The sequence below is a fragment of the Oncorhynchus gorbuscha genome, linkage group LG04 (assembly GCF_021184085.1).
Source record: "Oncorhynchus gorbuscha isolate QuinsamMale2020 ecotype Even-year linkage group LG04, OgorEven_v1.0, whole genome shotgun sequence".
NCBI lineage: Eukaryota > Metazoa > Chordata > Actinopteri > Salmoniformes > Salmonidae > Oncorhynchus > Oncorhynchus gorbuscha.
In genome coordinates this window covers 56,341,918-56,364,112 of record NC_060176.1, presented here as the reverse complement: position 1 = coordinate 56,364,112, position 22,195 = coordinate 56,341,918, and the positions used below count along the sequence as shown (strand labels likewise).

The window sequence follows — 22,195 nt, the reverse complement described above, 5'->3', positions numbered from 1 at the left end:
TCCGGTGAACAGGTCAGGGCTCCACAGCCGCAGGCAGAACAGCTAAAACCGGAGCAGCAGCATGGCCAGGTGGATTGGGGACAGCAGTCATCAAGCCAGGCAGTCCCGGGGCATGGTCCTAGGGCTCAGGTCCTCAGAGAGAAAGAAAGAAAGAAAGCGAGAGAGAATTAGAGAGAGCATACTTAAATTCACACAGGACACAGGATAAGACAGGAGAAATACTCCAGATTTAAGACTGACCCTAGCCCCCCGACACATAAACTACTACAGCATAAATACTGGAGGCCGAGACAGGAGGGGTCAGGAGACACTGTGGCCCCATCCAATGATACCCCCGGACAGGGCCTAACAGGCAGGATATAACCCCACCCACTTTGCCAAAGCACAGCCCCCACACCACTAGAGGGATATCTTCAACCACCAACTTACCACCCTGAGACAAGGCCGAGTACAGCCCACAAAGATCTCCGCCACGGCACAACCCAAAAGGAATGAAGGCCTGATTCACACAGTCTACTCTGAACAGTTGATGTTGAGATGTGTCTGTTACTTGAACTCTGTGAAACATTTATTTGGGCTGCAATTTCTGAGGCTGGTAATGAAGGCTCTAATGAACTTATCCTCTGCAGCAAAGGTAACTCTGGGTCTTCATTCAAGTGACGGTCCTCATGAGAGCCAGTTTCATCATAGCGCTTGATGGTTTTTGTGACTGCAATTGAAGAAACTTTCAAAGTTCTTGAAATGTTCCAGATTGACTGACATTCATGTCTTAAAGTAATGATGGACTGTCGTTTCTCTTCGCTTATTTGAGCTGTTCCTACCATAATATGGACTTGGTATTTTACCATTTAGGGCTATCTTCTGTATACCACCCTACCTTGTCACAACACAAAGAAATTCCACAAATGAACTTTTAACAAGGCACACCTGTTAATTCACATGCATTCCAGGTGACTACCTCATGAAGCTGGTTGAGAGAATGCCAAGAGTGTGGAAAGTTGTCATCAAGGAAACTTTGAAGAATCTCAAATATAAGATTCTTCAAAAACACTTTATTTGGTTATTATATGGTTCTATGTGTGTTATTTCATAGTTCTGATATCTTCTTTATTATTCTACAATGTAGAAAATAGTTTAAAAAATAAAGAAAAATTGTTGACCGGTACTGCAGGTATTATGACGGATCATTTTCCTGACTCAAATAACACTAAGATCATTACTGGGGCTGCATTGTAAAAACATTGAAAGTAATCTGAGAAGAATGTCACTGCTCTGCATCAGTATGATATCATTGGGGCAGTCCAAAGATGGCAACTATCTAATAAATCAATCAGAGTTATACATTACTGTACACTGTTGCTCTTCAACCAAGGTTACGTGTTCAAGTGGAATGTGTGCTTCCGAAGCTATTTTCTGGTAGGAAGAGCATACAGGCCACAGTGTTGCTACAGTAGTGAAGCCAGACAGCTTGATGAACTGTATAACAATTACGCACAGGGAGGGAAAGACTGCATGCAGCCAAGATAAACATCATCAAAAACTGTAATGGTTGGATAGGATGACGTGTGTACACTAGGTGGGGATACAGCATGATGTGCAGAAGAAGTAGCACAAAGTTAAGTAGAAATATGCTTTCTGTTAGTTGATTACAGAAAATACTGTAGGAAGTGCAAAAGCTTGGTGTGCATATTTGATGCACATTCAAGCCTTTGTGTCAAACACTCTGACTGTAGAGAAGGATCCACATAATAGTGAAAATGTTTAACGACAGATGCTGCATTTCTACAGATAAAGTACAATTCGACCCCCCTGACTCCCTTTCACAATCCGGTACCTTAACCTCTCAATTTCCTCCAGACTCTGTTATGCAAACTCCTCATCGACATGTCATCTCACTTCGCAGATCTGGGAGTGTGCAGCACCACTGGGTTGAAATCTATCACTTTGTGGAACATCTGGCTCACAAGTTCATAAGGTGAGAATACTTTGTCCCACATTCTTGAAATACCATGTAGTGAATATAAACTTTAGATAAATTCTATATAAACACAAATATTAACCAATAACCACACATGGTGTGGGTATGATGTATTTCATTGCTTGTTGTGATTGTTAGTGAACTGACAACAGAGATAACATTAATATAAATGGTCTTGGTATTGTTCATTTCGCTCCAGTCCACAGCTGCGCATGTCCTTCATTGTGTTCTCTACTGAGGGACGGATTTTGATGCGGCTTACAGAGGACAGGTAAGGGAACAATCTTTTTTTTCTTAGGAATTTGGGTATTACGTCTGCACAAGATGTCAGCTATTTGCTGATTCTGAACTGAGTTGATTACCAAGAACACAGAAACCAGATAAACATGCAGGATTTGTTCAATTGAATTAGAGACATAAATAAAAATCACAACACCCTCACATTGAGCTCAACTGACAATGCTGTCAATCCTTTGGCAAACTGTATGCTTCAACATGTGGCTTATAATATATCATGTCTGGTATATGTGTCTAATCTTTCTTCAGGCAGTTTCCACACAGGCACTGAAACCTTTTCCTTGTTTATGGTCTTCCTGCTATCTCATTTTACACAAGACTAATTTCCTTACTCTCTGCTGGACAGTGTCCACTGGCAATAGATCCCTAAATCTAAGCTTGATCTCTTAAAACCTGAAGCACACACAAAGCCCATCACTACTCTCTGAAATGGAATGCCACTTCAAGAAATAGATTGTTTCTGTGCTTATTAAAAACAATTGTCATTGTCATTTCATATCTGTCTGTCTGCTTTTAGTTTACAAAGAAGACTGAATTTCACAAGAAAACAGTAAAAAATAAAATCTGTTAAATATTAATTCACAGTTCTATTTTTGGGGATTAAAGCGACTCACTTGTCATTCAAGATTATGTGCATGCATGCACGAGGTTTAATGCTGTACCCAATGTTTTAGTTTGACAGTATGATTTAATAGTAGCATATCAACCACATGTATCACTATGATGACTCTATTTACATCAATACCTATAGCTACTTCTTTAAGGTCTTGCAATTTACGATTTTCATAGCTTTATAGCTGCAGTTATATCAATGAGATAGGTACTTCTGCAGGGTGAGGGGTGATACATGATGAGTATGAACTGCTCTCTCATCTGTCTTTTGGTCTGCTTGCTCAGGGAGCAGATTCGAAAAGGTCTGGAGGAGCTCCAGAGGGTACTTCCAGGTGGAGATACCTTTATGCACGAAGGCATCCAGAGGGTGAGCTGTCTGCTTTTAGCTGAGCTCTGAGATGGAATCTCTGAACTGGAACAAAGACCATGGTTCAGAGACAAAATGGCACCTGTATCAGTATGAATAGTTGCTTTATTCACAGGACAGATTTGTGTCCTTTTTCAATCCAATTCCTCTTCTTTTACAGGCCAGTGAGCAGATATACTATGGAAACTCTGAAGGTGTGTAGTTCAATAAAAATATTTCAATGTATTCCTGTTGTACATCTTGCATCATATATTAATTTCTCAAGTATATCTGTTTGTCTATCATTATTATTATTTGAATATCTCTGTGGAAGCATTTAGATCTGATTCAAAGGTTTTGTGTCTGTTTATAGGATACCGTACCGCAAGTGTCATTATCGCTCTCACAGACGGGGAGCTGCATGAGGACCTCTTCTACTATGCTGAGAGGGAGGTAAGCACAACCTGTCTATTCCATTTGCTTTGGCAATGTAAACATATGTTTCCCCTGCCAATAAAGCTCTTTGAATTGAATTGTATTTAGTTGTGTGAAGAGAAAGAGAGAGAGAGAGCGAAAGAGAGAGGTCTGAAGGCATCTGCCTTTGGCCTAAAGAGCAGGAACCCAGACTTCATCAAATAAATTGAAAATACAGACATTGTAATCCTACAGGAAACATGGTATAGAGGAGACTGACCCACGGGTTACCCTCTAGGTTACAGAGAGTTGGTAGTCAAATCCACCAAACTACCGGGTGTGAAACGGAAGAGACTCAAGGGGTATACTAATTTGGTATAGAGCAAACCTAACCCACTCTATTAAATTAGTTGAAACAGGAACATTTTACATCGGGCTAGAAAGTTCATATGGAAATGATCTCCACAGAGAAAAATGGCCTCATGTGTGCTACCTACACTACCGTTCAAAAGTTTGGGGTCACTTAGAAATGTCCTTGTTTTCCATGAAAACATACATGAAATTAGTTTTTTAGTATCTAAACTTCCGACTTCAGCTGTATATATTTAATCCATTAAAAATCTGCCGTTTCCAGCTACAATAGTAATTTACAACATTAACAATGTCTACACAATGTCTACACACAATTTGATGTTATTTTAATGGACAAAAAGTGGGCTTCTCTTTCAAAAACAAGCACATTTCTAAGTGACCCCAAACTTTTGAACGGAAGTGTATATCCCCCCAATAGAATCCCATACTTTTAACATATTCTCCAACCTAGAGGGGAAGATCAACCATTTCCAGGCCCAGGGACATGTACTGGTCTGTGATGACCTAAATGCCAGAACTGGACAATAACCTGACACTCTCAGCACACAGGGGGACAAACACCTACAGTTGAAGTCAGAAGTTTACATACATCCTAGCCAAATACATTGAAACTCAGTTATTCACAATTCCTGACATTTACTCCTTATAAAAATTCCCTGTTTTAGATCAGTTAGAACCACCACTTTATTTTAAGAATGTGAAATGTCAGAATAATAGTAGAGAGAATGATTTATTTCAGCTTTTATTTATTTCATCACATTCCCAGTGGGTCAGAAGTTTACATACACTAAATTATTATTTGGTAGCATTGCCTTTAAATTGTTTAACTTGGGTCAAACGTGTTGAATTTTGGCCCATTCCTCCTGACAGAGCTGGTGTAACTGAGTCAGGTTTGTAGGCCTCCTTGCTCGCACATGCCTTTTTAGTTTTGCCAACAAATTTTCGATAGGAGTGAGGTCAGGGCTTTGTGATGGCCACTCCAATGCCTTGACTGTTATCATTAAGCCATTTTGCCACAACTTTGGAAGTATGCTTGCTGTCATTGTCCATTTGGAAGAACCATTTGCGACCAAGCTTTAACTTCCTGACTGATGTCTTGAGATGTTGCTTCAATATATCCACACAATTGGCCATCCTCATGACGCCATCTATTTTGTGAAGTGCACCAGTCCCTCCTACAGCAAAGCATCCCCACAACATGATGCTGCCACCCCATGCTTCATGGTTGGGATGGAGTTCTTTGACTTGCAAGCCTCCCCCTTTTTCCTCCAAATATAACGATGGTCATTATGGCCAAACAGTTCTATTTTTATTTCATCACACCAGAGGACATTTCTCCAAAAAGTACTATCTTTGTCCCCATGTGCAGTTGCAAACCGTAGTCTGTCTATGTTATGGCAATTTTGGAGCAGTGGCTTCTTCCTTGCTGAGCGGCCTTTCAGGTTATGTTGATATAGGACTCGTTTTACTGTGGATATAAATACTTTGTACCTGTTTCCTCCAGCATCTTCACAAGGTGCTTTGCTGTTGTTCTGGGATTGATTTGCACCTTTCGCACCGAAGTACGTTCATCTCTAGGAGACAGAATGCATCTTCTTCCTGAGCGGCATGACGGCTGCGTGGTCCCATGGTGTTTATATTGCGTACTATTGTTTGTACAGATGAACGTGGTATCTTCAGGTGTATGGAAATTGCTCCCAAGGATGAATGAGACTTGTGGAGGTCTACAATTTTTTTCTGAGGTCTTGGCTGATTTCTTTTGATTTGCCCATGATGTCAAGCAAAGAGGCACTGAGTTTGAAGGTAGGCCTTGAAATACATCTACAGGTACACCTCCAATTGACTCAAATGATGTCAATTAGCCTATTAGAAGCTTCTAAAGCTATGGCATCATTCTCTGGAATTTTCCAAGCTGTTTAAAGGCACAGTCAACTTAGTGTATGTAATCTTCTGACCCACTGGAATTGTGATACAATGAATTATAAGTGAAATAATCTGTCTGTAAAAAATTGTTGGAAAAATTCCTTGTGTCATGCACAAAGTAGATGTCCTAACCGACTTGCCAAACCTATAGTTTGTTATTAACAAGAAAAATCTCACCTAACTGTATGTAAACTTCCGACTTCAACTGTACATGGAGGTGACAGCATTCCCGCCGAAATATGCCCCCTAGACACAATTATGACAAGACAACCAACACAACTCCTGAAGCTCTTTCACACATTGGGTCTGTACATAGTCAATGGTAGGCTTCGTGTGGACTCTTACAGTAGGTACACCTACAGCTCATCCATTGGCAGTAGTACTGCAGATGACATGTCACTGACCTCAACCCAGATTCTCTCAGAGCGATCACAGTTAGCCCACTGACACACCTATCAGATCATAGCAAAATCACAGTTTACTTGAACAGAGCAACACTCAATCATGAGGCATCAAAGCCAAAGGATCTGCATAATATTAAGAAATGCTATGGATGGAAGGAAATTGTTATATAAACGTACTAACAAACAATTAGGCAACAGCAATTTCAATCCCTTTTAGACACATTCCTGGAAAAAAATGTTACACTGTAATAGTGAAGGTGTAAACTTGGCATTAGAATGCCTAAACAGTATACAGTATTTGACCTCTCAGCTTCCCTATCAAATCTAAAAATCTCAAGCAGACAACCGAAGAACATTAACAACAATGACAAATGATTTGATGAAAAATGTAAAAAGCTAAGAAATAAATTGAGAAACCTATCCAACCAAAAACATAGAGACCCGGAAAACCTAAGCCTACACCTTCACTATGGTTCATCACTAAAACAATACAGAAATACACTACAGAAAAATAAGGTACAGCACATCAGAAATCAGCTCAATGTAATTGAAGAATCACTAGAATTGTCACGGATTCCCCCGGTACTGCTGCTCATTCCGCGCACCAGCTCCAGAGGTCTACGTCACCGGCCTCTAGGCATCACTGAACTGTTTCATTACGCACACCTGGTTCCCATTCCCCCTGAATAGTAAATGTATATATGTGCCCTCTGTTCACCATTGTTTTGTCGGTTAGTGTTCCCATGTCTGTTGGTCTGTCAGTACCTATGCTTGTTATTTCGTGGTTTGTGCACTTGTTATTACGGTTCTCATCCTGTGTATTGTTGTACATTTGCTATCACGGGTCTCGCCCTGTGTAGTGTAGTGCATGTTTTTATTAGAGGTTTAACTCTTTTGTTCAGGTTACATCCCTGTTTTTTTTGGTACGTGTTTGTTTTGGGCTTTGTCCCCATGCCTTTTCATGGCATGTTGTATATTTTGGGTGGGGAATTAAACCTCCTTATCACGAATTCCTGTGCCTGTCTCCAATCATTTATACAACGTGACAAGAATCTAACCACTTCAGGGGAAATTGGAACACTCTAAACAAACAACACAAAGAGTTATCCATCCAAAACAGAGATGTATGGATAAACCACTTCTCCAATCTTTTTGGAAAAACATATAAATAGAAATGATACTGTACATGATCAAATACAAATCTTAGAATCAACAATTAAAGACTTCCAGAACCCACTGGATTCTTCAATTACATTGAATGAACTACGGGACAAAATATATACCCTCCAACCCCAAAATGCCTGTGGTGTTGATGGTATCCTAAATGAAATGATAAAATATACAGACCACAAATTTCAATTGGTTATACATAATCAATTGGTTATACTTAAACGTCATCCTCATCTCTGGCATCTTCCCCAATATTTGGAACCAAGGACTGGTCACCCCAATACACAAAAGTGGAGACACATTTGACCCCAATAAATACTGTTGGATATGCATCAACAGCAAGCTTGGGGAAATCCTCTGCATTATCATACATTCCCTCAGTGAAAACAATGTACTGAGCAAATGTCAAATGGACTTTTACTTAATTATGGTACAACAGACCACGTATTCACCTTGCACATCCTAATTGACAAACAAAGGGACCAAAACTAAGTCAAAGTCTTCTCATGCTTTATTGATTTCAAAAAAGCTTTTGATTCAATTTGGAATGAGAGTTTGCTATGCAAATTGATGGAAAGCAGTGTTGGGGGAAAAACATACAAAATTATATAATTTATGTACACAAACAAGTGTGTGGTTAAAATTGGAAAAAAACACATTTCTTTTCACAGGGCCGTGGGGTGAGACAGGGATGCAGCTTGAGCCCCAACAAATTGGCGAGAGCACTAGAACAGTCTGCAGCACCTGGCCTCACCCTACTAGTATCTGAAGTCAAATGTTTGCTGATGATCTGGTGTCACGCCATGACCGTAGAGATCATTTTATTCTCTATGTTTGGTTGGTTAGGGTGTGACTCGGGTGGGACACACTATGAATAGGGACAGACCTCGACGGATTCGCGAGCGAAGTCGTGGTGCTCCCTGTCTTTCAATTCCACTGTCAACCGACAACACGCCCATCCCCTCGAGATGGCGAGCAACGCATTAAGTCGATGGCTTATGGTCTGTAGACAGGCGACGCTCAGATGGGGATGAACCTATCTCAGACTGTGTTTCTATGTTTTGGCCGGGTATGGTTCTCAATCAGGGACAGCTGTCTATCGTTGTCTCTGATTGGAAATCATACTTAGGCAGCCTTTTTTACTTTTGTATTTTGTGGGTAGTTGTCTTTGTTAGTGGCCTGTACAGCCCTAGTAAGCTTCACGTTAGTTTTTTGTCGTTTGACATTTATAATAAAGAAAATGTACGCTCACCACGCTGCACCTTTGTCCGGTCATTTCCACAAAATCGACGGTGATCGTGACATCTGGTGCTTCTGTCCCCAACCAAGGAAGGATATTCTGCACAGATTCTGTCAGACCTGGGCGCTGACAGTGAATCTCAGTAAGACAAAAATAATGGTGTTCCAAAAAATTCCATCTTGACCCCGTTGCCCTAGAGCACACAAAAAACTGTATATGCCACAGCCTAAGCATCTGCACCACAGGTTCCACAAAGCTGTGAACGATCTGATAGAATAGGCAAGAAGGGCCTTCTACACCATCGAAGATGACTACCATCTAAGAAACATGGCGCAGGCGGTCTGAAAGGAATGTTATGTTTCCGAACCCATGTTCTTCTTAATAACAAAAAATTCTACATACCAATTAGAATCTGGCTAAAAATACTTTAATCAATTATAGAACCCATTGCCCTTTATGGTTGTGAGGTCTGGGGGTTTGCTCAGCAACCAAGAATTCACAAAATGGGACTCTGCATGCATAATTCTGGAAAAACATACTCAGTGTACAACGTAAAACACCAAATAATGTATGCAGAGCAGAATTAGGCCGATACCTGCCTATTATCAAAATCCAGAAAAGAGCCGTTAAATTCTACAACCACCTAAAAGGAAGTGATTCCCAAACCTTCATAACAAAGTCATCACCTACAGAGAGATGAACCTGGAGAAGAGTTCCCTAAGCAAGCTGGTCCTGGGGCTATATTCACAAACACAAACAGAGCCGCAGGACAGCAACACAATTAGACCAGATCAAATCATGAGAAAACAAAAAGATAATCACTTGACACATTGGAAAGAATTAACAAAAAAAAACAGAGAACACCAGAACGCTATTTGGCCCTAAACAGATAGTACACAGTGACTGACACAAAATGAAGGAAATTGTTGTCTATGTACAGACTAAAAATCAAATCAAATCAAATTGTATTTGTCACATACACATGGCTAGCAGATGTTAATGCGAGTGTAGCGAAATGCTTGTGCTTCTAGTTCCGACAATACAGTAATAACCAACAAGTAATCTAACTAAAAATTCCAAAACTACTGTCTTATACACACAAGTGTAGGGGGATAAAGAATATGTACATAAAGATATATGAATGAGTGATGGTACAGAGCGGCATAGGCAAGATGCAGTAGATAGTATCAAGTACAGTATATACATATGAGATGAGTATGTAAACAAAGTGGCATAGTTAAAGTGGCTAGTGATACATGTATTACATAAAAAGATGCAGTAGATGATATAGATTACAGTATATACGTATACATATGAGATGAATAATGTAGGGTATGTAAACATTATATTAGGTAGCATTGTTTAAAGTGGCTAGTGATATATTTTACATCATTCAGTGAGCATAGCCTTGCTATTGAGATAGGCTGCCATAGGCAGACCTGGCTCTCAAGAGAAGACAGTCTATGTGCACACTGCCCACAAAATGAGTTGAAACTGAGCTGCTCTTCCTAACCTCCTGCCAAATGTATGACCATATTAGAGACACATATTTCCCTCAGATTACAGACCCACAAAGAACTCGAAAAACAAATCCATTGATAAACTCCCATATCTATTGGGTGAAATACCACAGTGTGCCATCACAGCAGCAAGATTTTTGACCTGTTGCCACGAGAAAAGGGCAACCAGTGAAGAACAAACACCATTGTAAATAAAACCCATATCTATGTTTATTTATTTTCCCCTTCGTACTTGAACTATTTGTTCATCGTTACAACACTGTATATAGCCATAATATGATATGTCTCTATTCCTTTGGAACTTTTGTAAGTGTAATGTTAACTGTTTATTTTTTGTTGTTTATTTCACCTTTGTTTATTATCTATTTCACTTGCTTTGGCAATGTAAACATGTTTCTCATGCCAATAAATCCCTTTGAATTTAATTTAATTGAGAGGGAGAGAGAGAGAGAGAGAGAGCGAGCGAGAGGGAGACAAGACCACAAATTGTAAACAGAACTTGCACTACTGTGGGCACAGATCAAACACCAGCACCATATACTGTACATCACCTCGGTAACACTTTGATCCCCTCTTTCCAGAGAAGGAAAAGGAGGTCAAAGTGTCTGTCAGATTTATATCTCCCATCTGCCCGGTGAATTAAAAAGGCCCAGTCATTCGCCACACATCTGCAAAAGGAACCAATGACCCCCCCCCCCCCCCCTCCCCCAGACTGGGCTGGGATTGGGAGTGCAGGTGCAGCAGGGGTGCAAAGCTGGGGCTTTTTAATCACATCCAAAAAACCCTGGACACATGCAGACAGCAAGGCCAGCCACTCAGATGAAGTGAGGCTGATATTTCTCTCAGTAGCTTTCAAAATGTGTGGGGAAAGTGTCACTTAACAGGGAGCCTTGCAACAATAATTTAAAACTTCCTGTCACTCATATTGAATAATATTGTCAGCGTAGCTCTGTAGGGCATTCTTTCAGATGTTCATGAAATGTAACATTTGGCTCATGGGCTCTGTTGGCTGTAGTCTACACGCTTTTGCCAATAAATGGTTTCCTTCAACGTCTAATTATTTTTATTGAATATCAGTCAGCCAGAGGTCAATGCTCTTAGCTATTTGTCAAATCTACCCATCGGTGTCCAGAGTACAATCTTAGAAAAAAGGGTTCCAAAAGGGTTCTTCGGCTGGAACAAAAAATAGTTATTCAAAGGGTTATCCTATAGGAACAGACGAATAACCCTTTTAGGTTCTAGATAGCACTTTTTTCCCCGAAGACTGTAGCTATCTGGAGTGTTGTCAGTGTATGTGTTTTGATTGATGTAGTGCGATTCCAGGTGTCGACAGTCTTTCCTGTTTTTGCTCCTCTGTGAATACCTGACAGGCCAACCGATCGCGGAGTCTGGGTGCCTCAGTATACTGCGTGGGGGTGAAGGACTTCAATGAGACACAGGTGTGTTGACGCATCTTGCTTCATTGTACTCTGATTTCACTTGGTCTCAAACTGTATCCCAAACATCATTTGGAAAAGAGGCTGGTGGCTGTGTAGAACTGTATGACACTTTTTTTTCTTCCTCAGCTGGCAATGATTGCTGATAGCAAGGACCATGTCTTCCCAGTGAATGGTGGCTTTGAAGCACTGCAGGGGGTCATTGATTCGGTAAGAGGTTCAGACTTGATGACTAACACAAGGATCCCGCTGGGCAAAAACTCAACGTTGTTTCCACGTCATTTCAACAACAAAGAATGATACGTGATAAGGTTGAATCAATGTAAAAACTGATTGGATTTGCAAAAAGTCATTAAGGTAAGGGAATTTCATATTTTTTTTATCAAACTTTTAACATAAATCAAATGTTATTGTGACATTTTTGGAAGATAACTTTAAAAAAAAATAGACTGACATCTGTGCCCAGTGGGAAGGTTAGAATAACAGCATATTTAATGTACACTGCACCATCCATCCAGAGATTGTGTTCAATAATTCTCACTGCAGTACATATCTAAATCCATTAACACATTAATCAAATAGGAAACAAGGGAGAATAGTGTCATGCAGGTGAAAGAGGACCCAAAAGCGACTTGGCGAAAACAGAGTCTTTAATCCAGTAAAGTGAATACAAACAAAAAAACACAACTTTCACTCGAAATGACGAGGACAAACTGGAGACTCGATCTTGAACAGCAGGTGAACAGCAGGTTGCCTCGGGAAGGCACTCGAACCAGACAGACTCAGACACCTGCTCACCACGCAGCATCTGAGGAAAACACGACACGACAGGGCGATACACAGTCACAGCACGGTGAATTCTAAACAAGGAACCGACAGGACAGGAACGGAACACAAAGGAAGAAATAGGGACTCTAATCAGGGGAAAGGATCGGGAACAGGTGTGGGAAGACTAAATGATTGATTAGGGGAATAGGAACAGCTGGGAGCAGGAACGGAACGATAGAGAGAAGAGAGAGCGAGAGAGTGAGAGAGGGAGGGGGAGAGAGAGGGATAGAAAGAGGGAAAGAACCTAATAAGACCAGCAGAGGGAAACGAATAGAATGGGGAGCACAGGGACAAGACATGATAATAAATGACAAACATGACAGTACCCCCCACTCACCGAGCGCCTCCTGGCGCACTCGAGGAGGAATCCTGGCGGCAACGGAGGAAATCATCAATGAGTGAACGGTCCAGCACGTCCCGAGACGGAACCCAACTCCTCTCCTCAGGACCGTAACCCTCCCAATCCACTAAGTATTGGTGACCCCGTCCCGAGAACGCATGTCCATGATCTTATGTACCTTGTAAATAGGTGCGCTCTCGACAAGGACGGGAGGGGAGGGAAGACGAACGGGGTGCGAAGAAAGGGCTTAACACAGGAGACATGGAAGACAGGATGGACGCGACGAAGATGTCGCGGAAGAAGCAGTCGCACAGCGACAGGATTGACGACCTGGGAAACACGGAACGGACCAATGAACCGCGGAGTCAACTTACGAGAAGCTGTCGTAAGAGGAAGGTTGCGAGTGGAAAGCCACACTCTCTGGCCGCAACAATACCTTGGACTCTTAATCCTGCGTTTATTGGCGGCTCTCACAGTCTGTGCCCTGTAACGGCAAAGTGCAGACCTCACCCTCCTCCAGGTGCGCTCACAACGTTGGACAAACGCTTGAGCGGAGGGAACGCTGGACTCGGCAAGCTGGGATGAGAACAGAGGAGGCTGGTAACCCAGACTACTCTGAAACGGAGATAACCCGGTAGCAGACGAAGGAAGCGAATTGTGAGCGTATTCTGCCCAGGGAGCTGTTCTGCCCAAGACGCAGGGTTTCTGAAAGAAAGGCTGCGTAGTATGCGACCAATCGTCTGATTGGCCCTCTCTGCTTGACCGTTAGACTGGGGATGAAACCCGGAAGAGAGACTGACGGACGCACCAATCAAACGACAGAACTCCCTCCAAAACTGTGACGTGAATTGCGGGCCTCTGTCTGAAACGGCGTCTAACGGGAGGCCATGAATTCTGAATACATTCTCGATAATGATTTGTGCCGTCTCCTTAGCGGAAGGAAGTTTAGCGAGGGGAATGAAATGTGCCGCCTTAGAGAACCTATCGACAACCGTAAGAATCACAGTCTTCCCCGCAGACAAAGGCAGACCGGTAATGAAGTCTAGGGCGATGTGAGACCATGGTCGAGAAGGAATGGGGAGCGGTCTGAGACGACCGGCAGGAGGAGAGTTACCCGACTTAGTCTGCGCGCAGTCCGAACAAGCAGCCACGAAACGGCGCGTGTCACGCTCCTGAGTCGGCCACCAAAAGCGCTGGCGAATAGACGCAAGAGTGCCTCGAACACCGGGATGACCAGCTAACTTGGCAGAGTGAGCCCACTGAAGAACAGCCAGACGAGTGGAAACAGGAACGAAAAGGAGGTTACTAGGACAAGCGCGCGCGACGCAGTGTGCGTGAGTGCTTGCTTAACCTGTCTCTCAATTCCCCAGACTGTTAACCCGACAACACGCCCATAAGGAAGAATCCCCTCGGGATCAGTAGAAGCCACAGAAGAACTAAACAGACGGGATAAGGCATCAGGCTTGGTGTTCTTGCTACCCGGACGGTAAGAAATCACAAACTCGAAACGAGCGAAAACAACGCCCAACGAGCTTGACGGGCATTAAGTCGTTTGGCAGAACGGATGTACTCAAGGTTCTTATGGTCTGTCCAAACGACAAAAGGAACGGTCGCCCCCTCCAACCACTGTCGCCATTCGCCTAGGGCTAAGCGGATGGCGAGCAGTTCACGGTTACCCACATCATAGTTGCGCTCAGATGGCGACAGGCGATGAGAAAAATAAGCGCAAGGATGAACCTTATCGTCAGACTGGAAGCGCTGGGATAGAATGGCTCCCACGCCTACCTCTGAAGCGTCAACCTCGACAATGAATTGTCTAGTGACGTCAGGAGTAACGAGGATAGGAGCGGACGTAAAACGTTCTTTTAGAAGATCAAAAGCTCCCTGGGCGGAACCGGACCACTTAAAACACGTCTTGACAGAAGTAAGAGCTGTGAGAGGGGCAGCAACTTGACCGAAATTACGAATGAAACGCCGATAGAAATTAGCGAAACCTAAAAAGCGCTGCAACTCGACACGTGACCTTGGAACGGGCCAATCACTGACAGCTTGGACCTTAGCGGAATCCATCTGAATGCCTTCAGCGGAAATAACGGAACCGAGAAAAGTAACGGAGGAGACATGAAAAGAGCACTTCTCAGCCTTTACGTAGAGACAATTCTCTAAAAGGCGCTGTAGAACACGTCGAACGTGCTGAACATGAATCTCGAGTGACGGAGAAAAAATCAGGATATCGTCAAGATAGACAAAAACAAAGATGTTCAGCATGTCTCTCAGAACATCATTAACTAATGCCTGAAAAACAGCTGGCGCATTGGCGAGACCGAACGGCAGAACCCGGTACTCAAAATGCCCTAACGGAGTGTTAAACGCCGTTTTCCACTCGTCCCCTCTCTGATGCGCACGAGATGGTAAGCGTTACGAAGGTCCAACTTAGTAAAGCACCTGGCTCCCTGCAGAATCTCGAAGGCTGATGACATAAGGGGAAGCGGATAACGATTCTTAACCGTTATGTCATTCAGCCCTCGATAATCCACGCAGGGGCGCAGAGTACCGTCCTTCTTCTTAACAAAAAGAACCCCGCCCCGGCCGGAGAGGAAGAAGGCACTATGGTACCGGCGTCAAGAGACACAGACAAATAATCCTCGAGAGCCTTACGTTCGGGAGCCGACAGAGAGTATAGTCTACCCCGAGGAGGAGTGGTCCCCGGAAGGAGATCAATACTACAATCATACGACCGGTGAGGAGGAAGGGAGTTGGCTCGGGACCGACTGAAGACCGTGCGCAGATCATGATATTCCTCCGGCACTCCTGTCAAATCGCCAGGTTCCTCCTGAGAAGTAGGGACAGAAGAAACGGGAGGGATGGCAGACATTAAACACTTCACATGACAAGAAACGTTCCAGGATAGGATAGAATTACTAGACCAATTAATAGAAGGATTATGACATACTAGCCAGGGATGACCCAAAACAACAGGTGTAAACGGTGAACGGAAAATCAAAAAAGAAATAGTCTCACTGTGGTTACCAGATACTGTGAGGGTTAAAGGTAGTGTCTCAAATCTGATACTGGGAAGATGACTACCATCTAAGGCGAACATGGGCGTAGGCTTCTCTAACTCTCTGAAAGGAATGTCATGTTTCGAACCCATGCTTCGTCCATGAAACAACCCTCAGCCCCAGAGTCTATCAAGGCACTACATGTAGCACCCGAACCGGTCCAGCGTAGATGGACCGACAAAGTAGTACAGGATTTTGATGGAGAGACTTGAGTAGTTGCGCTCACCTGTAGCCCTCCGCTTACAGATGAGCTCTGGCTTTACTGGACATGAATTAACAAAATGTCCAGCAACTCCGCAATAGAGGCACAGGCGGTTGGTGATCCTCCGTTCCCTCTCCTTAGTCGAGATGCGAATCCCTCCCAGCTGCATGGGCTCAGTCTCTGAGCCAGAGGAGGGAGATGGTTGCGATGCGGAGCAGGGAAACACCGTTGATGCGAGCTCTCTTCCACGAGCCCGGTGACGAAGATCTACCCGTCGTTCTATGCGGATGGCGAGAGCAATCAAAGAGTCCACATCTGAAGGAACCTCCCGGGAGAGAATCTCATCCTTAACCACTGCGTGGAGTCCCTCCAGAAAACGAGCGAGCAGCGCCGGCTCGTTCCACTCACTAGAGGCAGCAAGAGTGCGAAACTCAATAGAATAATCCGTTATGGACCGTTCACCTTGGCATAAGGAAGCCAGGGCCCTAGAAGCCTCCCTACCAAAAACTGAACGGTCAAAAACCCGAATCATCTCCTCTTTGAAGTTCTGGAACTTGTTAGAGCAATCAGCCCTTGCCTCCCAGATAGCTGTGCCCCATTCTCGAGCCCGGCCAGTAAGGAGTGAAATGACGTAAGCAACCCGAGCTCTCTCTCTAGAGTATGTGTTGGGTTGGAGAGAGAACACAATCTCACACTGCGTGAGAAAGGAGCGGCACTCAGTGGGCTGCCCGGAGTAGCAAGGTGGGTTATTAACCCTAGGTTCTGGAGGCTCGGCAGGCCAGGAAGTAACAGGTGGCACGAGACGTAGACTCTGGAACTGTCCAGAGAGGTCGGAAACCTGAGCGGCCAGGTTCTCCACGGCATGGCGAGCAGCAGACAATTCCTGCTCGTGTCTGCCGAGCATGGCTCCTTGGATCTCGACGGCAGTGTAACGAGCGTCTGAAGTCGCTGGGTCCATTCCTTGGTCGGTTCCTTCTGTCATGCAGGTGAAAGAGGACCCAAAAGCGACTTGGCGAAAACAGAGTCTTTAATCCAGTAAAGTGAATACAAACAAAAAACACAACTTTCACTCGAAATGACGAGGACAAACTGGAGACTCGATCTTGAACAGCAGGTGAACAGCAGGTTGCCTCGGGAAGGCACTCGAACCAGACAGACTCAGACACCTGCTCACCACGCAGCATCTGAGGAAAACACGACACGACAGGGCGATACACAGTCACAGCACGGTGAATTCTAAACAAGGAACCGACAGGACAGGAACGGAACACAAAGGAAGAAATAGGGACTCTAATCAGGGGGAAAGGATCGGGAACAGGTGTGGGAAGACTAAATGATTGATTAGGGGAATAGGAACAGCTGGGAGCAGGAACGGAACGATAGAGAGAAGAGAGAGCGAGAGAGTGAGAGAGGGAGGGGGAGAGAGAGGGATAGAAAGAGGGAAAGAACCTAATAAGACCAGCAGAGGGAAACGAATAGAATGGGGAGCACAGGGACAAGACATGATAATAAATGACAAACATGACAAATAGGATTAAAGAAAACAATAAACAGAAATATTCCATCCATCAAAACTCACCAGAAACAGAATTTCAGGAAAACCTGCTGTGACTCTGACCTCCCAGCTTTTGATCCAAGCTAGTGGAGTCTACCCAAACAGGATCAAAGTGTATGCATTCGTTCATTATAGCTTCCACCTCAAAGGTATTGACTTAAATTTTGGTATCCGCTCAAACTATTTCAATAGCGGAGGAAGGAAAGAAAAGGAGAGTCGTGGAGAGGCCACTGTCGCCCGGGCACTGAGTTCCTCTAACAGAGCTAGAGGTCAGTCAGACAAGTTGACTGGCATCTGGAGCCCATTAACAGCATGCTGAAAGCTGCTGGCTCAGACTCAATAAAGAAGGACAGCATGCAGTAAATCAAACCGATCTTCAGGCTTACAACACATACTTTCTCTGAACAGTGGGGGTATAGAGAGAGATATACACCCAGAACACAAGAACAGAGAGGAGCACAGAGAGGAGAACAGGAGACATTAAGCAGATCCTATAAATGAGGTGCACAGGTACACACTGATACTGTAATTGCCAGTAAAAGGAGTATAGGGATTATATTATTAAACCAATACCCTCAATAAAGCAACACACAATGCTCTGTAACAAGCCAGACCTTGGCCCAAAGCCCACATGTCTCTCTTACTCCCACAGATCTTAAAGAAGTCCTGTATTGAGATCCTGGCAGTGGAACCCTCCAGTATCTGTGCAGGAGGTAAGTGTACAGACCTCTGGCCTGTATTTATCCTCTCTGGCCTCAGATCATTAAATCAGACATTTTAAGCCCCCCTCATATTGGAGCGCACAACAGGACGAGACTTGGCAGGGCCAGCAGACTGGTGTGCAGTAAATATCTCTTACACACAGTAGCAGTAACTTCTTTTGTCATGAAGGATTCAACCTGGACTAGTCCCAACAAAACTACTGTACTAAGGACACAAATAATTTCTTTCTCTCTTTTATCTGATGTGTAATGCTGCCATTATTGTCCATTCTACAGTCTTACAACACACCACCTTCCTCACTGTAAAAATAAGTATTTACGCTTCCGGCTTTCTGCGTTATGTGATATTGACTCCCACTAAAGCAGCAAATCTCCAAATGTCTGGACAACTGCAGTTGAAGTCTCATTGACAGCAACATCTCAATTCTTAAGACATTCAGAAAAAATAGTTTATCTTCAACAACTACTATGGTCAGGGCATGGTGGTTTAGAGTTTGTTGGCTGAATGTGACCAGGGTGTGAGATGCTGAGATGATAGACTCAGATGTTAGCTTGAACACATGGTGTGACAAATTCAGTTCAGTTTTACACTCTAACTGGCTGTATGCCTCCTTAGTCATTGTGTTTCTCTATTCCCTCTCTAGAAACGTTCCAAGTGGTGGTGAGAGGAAATGGCTTCCTCCATGCTCGGAATGTCCATAAGGTCCTGTGCAGTTTCCGAATCAACGACACACTCACCAAGAGTAAGTGGAGCACCAACTCAAAATGAATAAACAAGTGGACCTGTGTTCTGTTTGTTTTAAAGACATGTTAATAATGCGTAAAGAATTTGCTAATCATGCAATAGGACACACAAAGTTGTATTTACTGCAGCTGTAAGAGTAAAACTGCTCAGGAAATGGATGACAGACGTGGTGTTATGAGTTAGACACAGTAAAAGTCAATGTTTTCTTATTGATGTCTCTTAATGCTTCCCAAAAGTTACGTTCAGGAGATCAGTAGGGGTTCTCTATGCCCAAACAAGTGCCTATGCCATTTGTTTCTGGTATTACTGGTTTTTGATTTTAAAGGGTACATTTGTACTTTAACGGCCTGGGACTGCACCAGAGCTAGAAGATCAAGGGAAACAGTGTCACACACAAGGCAGTCTGGGGAAAAGCCCTGGAGGCACATCCAAGTTCCCCCTGTGGTCTTGAAGTGGCTTAATGGATGTGTGAGACCAGCCCCCTCCGATGCATGCCAACATATAGCTGTGGGAGGGCATGCTCTAATTACAAACAAAGAGAAAATATAGTCTGGGCCTGAGAGGAAGATGATGAGGGGATGTTTAAGCCATGAAGAATTGAATCTATGGAATTTGATAGCAGATCAAAGTACAGTCTTCAGCTGCGTTCACTATTACGGTTTTATACCTTTTACTGTCATGTTTTGTCATAGATTGTCATGTCTTGTCCCTGTGCTTCCTCTTCTATTCGTTTCCCCCTGCTGGTCTTATTAGGTTCTTTCCCTCTCTCTATCCCTCTCTCTCCCCCCTCCCTCTCTCTCTCTCTATCGTTCCGTTCCTGCTCCCAGCTGTTCCTCATTCTCCTAACTACCTCATTTACTCTTTCACACCTGTCCCCTATTTTGCCCTCTGATTAAGTCCCTATTTCTCTCTCTGTTTTCGCTTCTGTCCTTGTCGGATCCTTGTTTGCTGTACTGTGTCCTTGTTCCGTCCTGTCGTGTTTTTGCCTTCTTCAGATGCTGCGTGTGAGCAGGTGTCTCTATCAGCTACGGCCTGCGCCAACCCGAAGCGACCTGCAGTCTGTGGTCGCATCTCCTGTTGTTCCCCTCTTCTGACTAGAGGATTTCAGTTATTCCTGTTTGGACTTTACCAGTGAAAGAATTCAGGATTAATCGTTTTTTTGTTAAGACTGGAATAAACTCTGTTTCTGTTAAGTCGCTTTTGGGTCCTCATTCACCTGCATAACAGAAGGATCCAACCAAGAATGGACCCAGCGACTACGGATCCTCGCAACTCAGCCGTCGAGATCCAGGGAGCGATGCTCGGCAGACACGAGCAGGAATTGTCTGCTGCTCGTCATGCCATTGAGACCCTGGCCGCTCAGGTCTCCGACCTCTCAAGACAGTTTCAGAATCTCCGTCTCGAGCCACCAGCTACTTCCTGGTCTTCCGAGTCTCCGGAACCAAGAGTTAATAACCCACCGTGTTACTCTGGGCAGCCCACTGAGTGCCGCTCCTTTCTCACCCAGTGTGATATTGTGTTCTTTCTCCAGCCCAACACATACTCAAGAGAGAGAGCTCGGATCGCCTACGTCATATCACTCCTTACTGGACGGGCTCGGGAGTGGGGCACAGCTATCTGGGAGGCAAGGGCTGAGTGTACTAACGAGTATCAGAACTTTAAAGAGGAGATGATACGGGTTTTTGATCATTCCGTTTTTGGGAAGGAGGCTTCCAGGGCCCTGGCTTCCCTATGTCAAGGTGATCGATCCATAACGGATTACTCTATAGAGTTTCGCACTCTTGCTGCCTCCAGTGACTGGAACGAGCCGGCGTTGCTCGCTCGTTTTCTGGAGGGACTCCACGCTGAGGTTAAGGATGAGATTCTCTCCCGGGAGGTTCCTTCCAGCGTGGATTCTTTGATTGCACTCGCCATCCGCATAGAACGACGGGTAGATCTTCGTCACCGAGCTCGTGGAAGAGAGCTCGCGTTAACGGTGTTCCCCCTCTCCGCATCTCAACCATCTCCTCCCACTGGCTCAGGTATTGAGCCCATGCAGCTGGGAGGTATTCGCATCTCGACTAAGGAGAGGGAACGGAGAATCACCAATCGCCTCTGCTTCTATTGCGGTTCTGCTGGACATTTTGTCATTTCATGTCCAGTAAAAGCCAGAGCTCATCAGTAAGCGGAGGGCTACTGGTGAGCGCTACTACTCAGGTCTCTCCATCAAGGTCCTGTACTACCTTGTCGGTCCATCTACGCTGGACCGGTTCGGCAGCTTCCTGCAGTGCCTTGATAGACTCTGGGGCTGAGGGTTGTTTTATGGACGAAGCATGGGCTCGGAAACATGACATTCCTCTCAGACAGTTAGGGGAGCCCACGCCCATGTTCGCCTTGGATGGTAGTCTCCTCCCCAGTATCATATGTGAGACACTACCTTTAACCCTCACAGTATCTGGTAACCACAGTGAGACCATTTCCTTTTTGATTTTTCGTTCACCTTTTACACCTGTTGTTTTGGGTCATCCCTGGCTAGTATGTCATAATCCTTCTATTAATTGGTCTAGTAATTCTATCCTATCCTGGAACATTTCTTGTCATGTGAAGTGTTTAATGTCTGCTATCCCTCCTGTTTCTTCTGTCCCCTCTTCTCAGGAGGAACCTGGTGATTTGACAGGAGTGCCGGAGGAATATCATGATCTGCGCACGGTCTTCAGTCGGTCCAGAGCCACCTCCCTTCCTCCTCACCGGTCGTATGATTGTTGTATTGATCTCCTTCCGGGGACCACTCCCCCCCGGGGTAGACTATACTCTCTGTCGGCTCCCGAACGTAAGGCTCTCGAAGATTATCTGTCTGTTTCTCTCGACGCCGGTACCGTTGTGCCTTCTTCCTCTCCCGCCGGAGCGGGGTTTTTTTTGTTAAGAAGAAGGACGGTACCCTGCGCCCCTGCGTGGATTATCGAGGGCTGAATGACATAACGGTTAAGAATCGTTATCCGCTTCCCCTTATGTCGTCAGCCTTCGAAATTCTGCAGGGAGCCAGGTTCTTT

The 22,195-nt window shown here is 44.3% G+C and overlaps 1 protein-coding gene across 3 annotated transcripts in view; it reads left to right on the top strand.

Annotated features, from left to right (window-relative positions):
- Positions 1–22,195, top strand: part of LOC124034330 (anthrax toxin receptor 1-like) — a 68,799-nt gene that overhangs the window by 18,839 nt on the left and 27,765 nt on the right. For all 3 annotated transcript variants that reach the window (XM_046347383.1, XM_046347382.1, XM_046347384.1), the window contains 9 exons: positions 1,904–1,975; positions 2,178–2,249; positions 3,173–3,254; positions 3,415–3,448; positions 3,607–3,686; positions 11,647–11,715; positions 11,842–11,922; positions 18,352–18,412; positions 19,066–19,164. In XM_046347383.1, coding sequence (XP_046203339.1) covers positions 1,904–1,975; positions 2,178–2,249; positions 3,173–3,254; positions 3,415–3,448; positions 3,607–3,686; positions 11,647–11,715; positions 11,842–11,922; positions 18,352–18,412; positions 19,066–19,164 — 650 coding nt within the window. The remainder of the gene's footprint in view (positions 1–1,903; positions 1,976–2,177; positions 2,250–3,172; positions 3,255–3,414; positions 3,449–3,606; positions 3,687–11,646; positions 11,716–11,841; positions 11,923–18,351; positions 18,413–19,065; positions 19,165–22,195) is intronic.